This window comes from Nicotiana sylvestris, chromosome 2 (assembly GCF_000393655.2).
Source record: "Nicotiana sylvestris chromosome 2, ASM39365v2, whole genome shotgun sequence".
In the NCBI taxonomy this organism is placed as follows: Eukaryota; Viridiplantae; Streptophyta; class Magnoliopsida; order Solanales; family Solanaceae; genus Nicotiana; species Nicotiana sylvestris.
In genome coordinates, this window is record NC_091058.1 from 171,743,431 (window position 1) to 171,750,516 (window position 7,086).

A 7,086-nucleotide genomic window follows, 5' to 3' on the forward strand; every position below is an offset into this window, starting at 1 on the left:
AGGTCAAAGGCAACAAGCTGAGATACCCATTACTGCCAAAAGGTGAGTTAATCTTTTTTTGAGAAAAAAAAATTAAAAAAGACTATACCCATTATGTCAGAAAAGGCTAACAAGGGTTACCCAACTAGCCAATAATAACTCCTCGGTCCTCAGTCCTCAGTCCTGTGAAGGGAAAGAGAAAGCCCAACGATTCCATCACCACAGCCTTCAGAAGACTACTGACACCAATAATAGCACATAAATGGCCATCTTGCAATGGCAGTACTCCACAGATTATTTGACCACTGGGCCATCTTTGACCGGTCCTTTTGCTATGCCCTACACATTTTGCTCACAGGTTATACTCACTACTCTACTTTTATCACATTTCTACAAATAAAGATTATTGGCAGGTAGAAGCGGCAAACGTGCGGATCGGATCAGATGTGATCCGGGTTGAAAATATGTAATAAAAATAGATAAATTATTCGACTTGATCCATATTTAATATGAATAAAAAATAGGTTAACCGGCAGATAATATGGGTAACCATATTATTCATGAATTTTTGCATATGATCATTTTTTGGGAGAATTCTTAGGATCCGTTTGGCCCTAGATTTTGTCAAAATATATTTGAATTTTTTTTGGCAAATACATGTTTGGCCATAGATTTTATTAACATTTTGGCAAATTTCCAAAACCCAAAACCCACCAAAATATCATTATTACATTTTTTAAAAATTGCCTCAAACTTTTATTTTTGATAAAATAGCCCACCATTTATTATGTTATAACAATGTTGCTTCGTCTTCTTGGTCATATGATAATGTATTATTTAGTTCATTATAAGAATAATAATTTTGTACCAAATTTATTTATATTCAAAACTATGGTTTGCGATAATATAATGAATGTTATTGATAAAGGTATTGTTGGGTATTTGTGATAGTTTTTAGAACTTGTGTATATAAGTGATGTTCATGTTTCTTCAAAAAAAAAAGTGAAATATATTTTGAAAACTTATGTCCAAACACATTTTTATCTTCAAATCAAACTTCACTCAAATAAGATTTTTCAAAAAAAAAAAATGGAAATCTATGGTCAAACGCTAGCTTAGTCTTACTAACTTGAGGAACCCCAATTTGAAGCTTTACTAATATAAAAGTTAGACTCATTGGTTATCTCCTACCGATAGATTTAAAAGATAGAATCATTGTTATAATAATTTATGGACATCTCAACTATTCCACTGATATTTGGTATTTCCCATTAGAATAGACACCGCATATCTCTATCAATCAATACTTAGACAAATAAAATGAAAATTATTTACTGAAGAAAATCACGTGTACAAAATTAGTAGATACAAACGTGAGTGTAAACTTTTAAGATTCGGGTTCAAATAAAAACGAAACAAAAAAATATTAGCTAGTGATTTCTTCCTATTTGCTTAAGCCTTAAATTGAATTGGGACCGTTGCAACAATAGCGTGGAAAACTAGTGTTTGCCTTCATCAACGAGCGAAGTATATATCCCTCCAGTTTCTGCTACTGCCCCACCAGGTCCATACGGAAATCCTCGCCTTAATTACTTAGCCATTTGGCACAAACATTCAACTATTGAAGACAGTTTACTCAAAATATTACTCCAATAAAAAAGTGTATACTAAAAAGATCATAAAATTGCATTAATGGATATTATTACAGACAAACCTTCTGATTTGGTATTACATGAGAGAGATCTTGAGATGTAACCTCGATATATTATGTGGAACATTATCCACAAAATGAAACAAGATACATGAATTAATGATAATCAAGTTCATCAGATATATGTACATTAAGCAACTGTGATTAATAATAGTCTACCTAGTTATACCGATTACTATATGTTTACTTTGAAGTCCTTTTCCATAATCAATTCATAATGAGGAAAAGGAAGGGGGAGCCTTGGCGTAAAGTTGTTGACACATAACCAGGAGGTAATGAACTCAAGCCGTAAAAACAGCCTCTTATAGAAATGCAGGGTAAGGCTGCGTACAATAGACCATTGTGGTCCGGCCCTTCCCTGGACCCGTGCATGGCGGAAACTTAGTGCACAAGGCTGCCCGGAAAAGAATTACTGTAATACTAGGTAGCTATTTAGGGGGAGCAGCTTGGTTCTTATTGCCAGCTAAAGAAAGGATTGAATTGGCAAGTCTATTAATAGAATCAACAAGTCCGTTGATGCCTTGTCTATTGATCTCAGCTTTTGATTCCTCAATTTGCAGCCTTCTCTCATGCAAGCTTAAGAGTTCTCTGTGCCTTCTCTCCTCTCTCTCTTCAGAAGCTTGAATTGTTTCTGCTATAATAGCAGCACTTTTGAAGATAGCAGAGCCAACTTCTTGCAAATTGTTTATGTTGTTGTTATTACCACTACTTGTTCCTTCTCCTTCACCCTTTCTTCTTCTCTTGGCTGGTGAATCTGAATGCTCACTTCTATCAGGATCTGAGCTATCACACATCTCCAAAACATAAACACATGTAAATTAAAGACTATATCAACACTAATTTGATTTGAGTTTAACTTTGATAAAGTATTAATTAGTAACATAAAATAAATAGTAAATAACCAGCTATAACACAATAAACTACACATAATGGTGCAAAAATTTAAAATATTATCAATATATGAAACTTAAATTTCATAATATTAATATGTAACAAGCATGATTTGATAACCTACAAATTGTGACAAGAACCGTGTTGTATCAAGTAAAATTAGATTGGTATAAGAATTTTTTTTCTTTCTGATACATAATTTAAAACAATTAGATATTAGGTGATGACTAATCTTGTGGTTAAAACAGTAAAACAGTTAACTTATTCCTAGGCAGATGTGTGAGATTGAAATAAATGCAAGCAATGTCTAGTTCCCAACCTCACCCAAGAGGCCAAGAGACATAAATACAAAGAGAAAAAAGAGTGGAGAGAGAGAGAAGAGAACTTAGAAAAAACAAAAGGGAACTGAATGCACAAAGAAGAGAGGCAATCAAGATTAATGATATTTTGCAGGCTGTGGAGAACAACAGCACTAGGATCAGTTGGTGAATCTTAAGAGTTCAATGGCAGAGATAGAGAACAACAAACTTATATTAGCTTAAATATACCTAAAACAAAGAGTTTGTCTTTGGATTATACAAAACTATTGCTATATAGTGTAGACTAAATATGATTATTTCATGTTGGAAGAAAGAAAAGGATGTTATGGTACCAATTAGATGTTCTAAAAAGCAAGATTCAAAATGCAACACCAATGGGTCAAAAAGCTTATCTTTCGGAAGATATCAAGTTAACCAACAACAACAAACCAAGTGTAATCTCACAAGTACGGTATGGGGAGGATAATGTGTACGCAGATCTTCACCCTACCTTTCCGATTCGATATCAAGTTTACCAATATAGACATTATATCCAAGTAGGGTTTGATTGCTACTAGATTGAGTAAGATTGTCTATTCAATCTTTTTATGAAAATGTTTTGAGTTTTATGCAATGTAAAAAGTAGCTACAAAAATAATGTCCCTTAATTAAAATGTAATAATTACGAATAAATCTCTATGCAAAACATTAACTAGTAGCCTGATAATATAACTAACCTTCATTCACACATTAAGGTAAATTGATAGTGTCAAAAAAATCATTCAAATATCAGAGGATACAACTAATTATAATTTAATGGAAATTTAAAGTGGGAAAAGAGTACCTACTGCAGGTAAAGGTCGAGTGTAAGGAAGACTAGGTGGCTGAGCTGATTGTTGTGCTACTACTGCTGGTGGTGACAATGTTGGTGGTGGTGGAAGTGGCAAAGCTGCAATTTGAGCTTGAAAAGATTGTTGTTGCAATGTGGGAGACAAAGAATTAGTCAAACTTGTGCTTTGATTTAAAGGAGCAGCAGCAGCAGAAGTACCACCACCACCACCCACTAGCAATTTTTGAGTACATTTTCTGTCCACAACTTGAACCAATGCCTCATAAATCTCAGGCAACATATTAGTTGGCAAATTCTTCTCTTTCCTTTCACTCCTCTCAATCTTCCAATATGACTTGATAATTATTTCTTGATTATTATTATTATTATTATTACCATCATCTCCTTTCTCAGCCACTCTTCTTTCATATTCCCTCACTTTCTTGAAATCCCTCATGAGATTATCCCACTTGTCATTGCACTGATTTTGGCTCCTCAAACACCCCATTTTCCAACAATAATCCTCCACCCATTTCCACCTTAGTTCTCCTGGTTTATTTCCCCTAATTTCAGTACTAGTACCCTCCCCTTGCCTTTTCATTCTCCTTTCATCATCCATCTTCTTTGCTTCTATTAAAACCATAGTTTCTTCAACTGTCCAATTCCCTTTTCTGTACTCCCTCAACATGTTACTTCCTCCACTTTGATTACCCACCACCCTATCCATGCAAAAGAAATCAACTTTAGGCAAAAAGGAATAAAGGGTGTTCTTTTTTCTTTTCACTCTCGGCTTTTGTCAAAGAAAATTGTTACGTATTTCAAGAATGAGGGTTTTGGGGGGTGTTAATTACATGGTGTTTAAAGGTTTAATTTCATGTGGCTGGTTTTGAAGTTTGCAAATGGAAATGATGAGAAGGGAGTAATAAAAAGGAACTGGCAGTTGCAGTAATATAAGCACCATATCTTTTCTTCTACCTTTTTCTTGAAAATTAGATGCCTTTATTGAGAGCTATTCACTTTGAAATATGTAGCATGGCACTCTCCTAGCTAGATCCCCTTAAAATTTTCAAAAGATCTTGAAAAGTAAAAGTTCAAATCTAAAACTACTGATTTCTACCACTATATACCTCCACAAAGTTGTGCAGAACCAAATGAAAGAATAGATAGCGAGAGGGGTTTATGATGTAGGCATAATGGGGGGTTTTGAAGCTAAGCAAGAAATAATAAATACTCCTGCTTTATTACTTTTTCGTTTCAATTTATGGGATGTTAGTTTGGCTAAAACAAAATTTCAAAAAAAAGTAAAAATCTACAACAATCACAAAATATTTGTGTGACTTTATTTCATTAAGGAATTAAGTAAAAATTTAAAATTAAATTATTTTTAGATATAAAAAATGTCATTTAAAAAAAAGTAGTATCAATATAAGAAAGGGCCAAACAAATCCATTCAAACTGACACATTTACAAGCCCAAAAAATTTTCTTGCAGAGGAGGTGAGTAGGGTGAAGTGAGATGGGATTCGAAAGGTAGAGGGCTTAATAGTCATTTGCTGCATGGACGACAGAATTTAATGAGCATAATCACACACGAGGGCTAAGCCAACCGTCATCATAGCACCAAGATTTGTAGAGGGACATAAAAGGATTTTCTTAAGTGGTAATTTCTGTTTGAGTCTTTAATTTGAGATAATATTTTTTGCATGAAGAAAGCAGGTGAAATTTGTTTTTTCTTTTTAAAGTTAAATAATATGTTTGACCATTTACGATTTGAGATTTTTTGCTGAAATAAAAAATGAGTACCGGAGACAAAAATAATCACAGTTACAGTTTTTGTCACAAAAAAATTAAATTAGCTCCACGATAACTAGATTTTCAGTATAAATAGAACGGTGCAAAAGGAAGAACTTTATCAATTTAGGGTTAAAAAACTTACTAACAATAATATTCAGTTATATGTAAACGAAAAACAGAAGTTAAATCCCTTTTTACGATTGTAAAATTTGACCTCTTTGGAAAAGCCGAACCAAATAAAGCACAAACATAACAATGATTAGGGTTTACTAGTTCTTTCTTACCATGCAAAAAATAGTAAATTAATATTGTCAATGGATCTCTGTTGTACTCATGAATAGCGGTGACAAAATAGATAAAATAAGACAGTTATCTTCTCATATTATTTATTAAAAAATGTATTGGATAATGAACTGTTTAAAAAATGATTAAATATAAATAAGAATCATATTATCCACTTAGAAAATGAATAACCAATAAGTTTAACTTTTACATTTGTAAAGCCTCGAATTTGGAGCTTCTCGTGTTTGGGAAACTAGGAATTCTACCAAAAATAATCATATTCAAGAAGCCACATGGATAATATGTCCAATTAATTTATTTTTTATCCGTATTAAATATGAATCGGATCAAATAATTTATCATTTTTGCATTACACGTTTTTTATCCGTTTCATATCTGACCCGAACCAACAAAAAACGACTCATATATGCGGCTGAAGGTTGTTGTGGGTGGTATATATCCTTTCCTTCTTAATTAAAAGTGTCAGATTCCAACTCTAAAAATATAATCGTCTTCGATAGGGTGTACTTTACTCTCAAAATAAAATTTTGAATACAAATCTGAACTGTTACGATAAATATCATATTATGGTGGATGTCTACTTTTCCTGGTATGATCTTCCTGGATGTCTACTCTTCCTGACATGATCTTCATGTCAAATGCTTAATGACATATTCACTGATATATTTTTCATGTTCAGTGACATATTCTATGACATATTTTCTTCACTTTTCATGCTTATATAAAGATCTTATAATAGATAGGAAAATACACACAATTGAAGAAGAAAATCTCTTCCTTCTCTCTATCTCCATTTCTTGTTCATGTTTTACTAAATTGCTTTTATTTCCTTGTTCCATATTGCTACTTTGAGTTATATTTCATAATACGTTATCAGCACGAGTCTCTAACCAATTCTATATATATCTACAAACTTGTCCTACATCCGAAAAAATTGCAATAAGAAGTCATACATATCATTTCATGGTTGAAAGTAAAGAGAAACTACATATGGTAAGTAATGAAACATAAAAAGGTATGATTATCTTATACTTGTCATTCCTCCAATGTCTTGTATGCACACAACTTCATACCATACATGTATTACATAAGCACATATTAATATTACATCTTTCATATCACATGAATGGAATAAAATTTTCGAAGTTCTATATGTAAAAATCATAGTAGCAGTTAATTGTTGATATGAGGCATGTCATGGTAACCAAGGATATGTTATATAAGTTGTCTTATGCATATTTGTGTGTTAACTATCTTAAATCTGTCCTACCGCTTTTAACA

General features: G+C 32.6%; 1 protein-coding gene across 2 annotated transcripts; it reads right to left on the reverse strand.

Annotated features, from left to right (window-relative positions):
• Positions 1–1,644: 1,644 nt before the first annotated feature.
• LOC104216186 (trihelix transcription factor ASR3-like) lies at positions 1,645–4,926 on the reverse strand. Of its 2 annotated transcripts, none has more exons than XM_009766187.2 (2): positions 3,725–4,926; positions 1,645–2,468 (listed from the first exon to the last, which is right to left on the reverse strand). In XM_009766187.2, the coding sequence occupies exons 1-2, from the start codon at positions 4,434–4,436 to the stop codon at positions 2,119–2,121; spliced, it is 1,062 nt and encodes a 353-aa protein (XP_009764489.1). In that variant the 5' UTR covers positions 4,437–4,926; the 3' UTR covers positions 1,645–2,118. The 2 variants fall into 2 exon arrangements, with proteins under 2 accessions (XP_009764489.1, XP_009764488.1); XM_009766186.2 differs by having other exon boundaries at positions 1,645–2,484; positions 3,729–4,923.
• Between the last annotated feature and the right edge of the window lie 2,160 nt (positions 4,927–7,086).

Bases quoted from the DNA above. Each gene is read 5' to 3' on its own strand.
- LOC104216186 (XM_009766186.2), bottom strand. From the start codon at position 4,436: ATGGATAGGGTGGTGGGTAATCAAAGTGGAGGAAGTAACATGTTGAGG. The intron at 2,485-3,728 runs GTAGGTACTCTT...TATGTTTTGGAG, and splicing joins ACACTCGACCTTTACCTGCA to ATGTGTGATAGCTCAGATCC.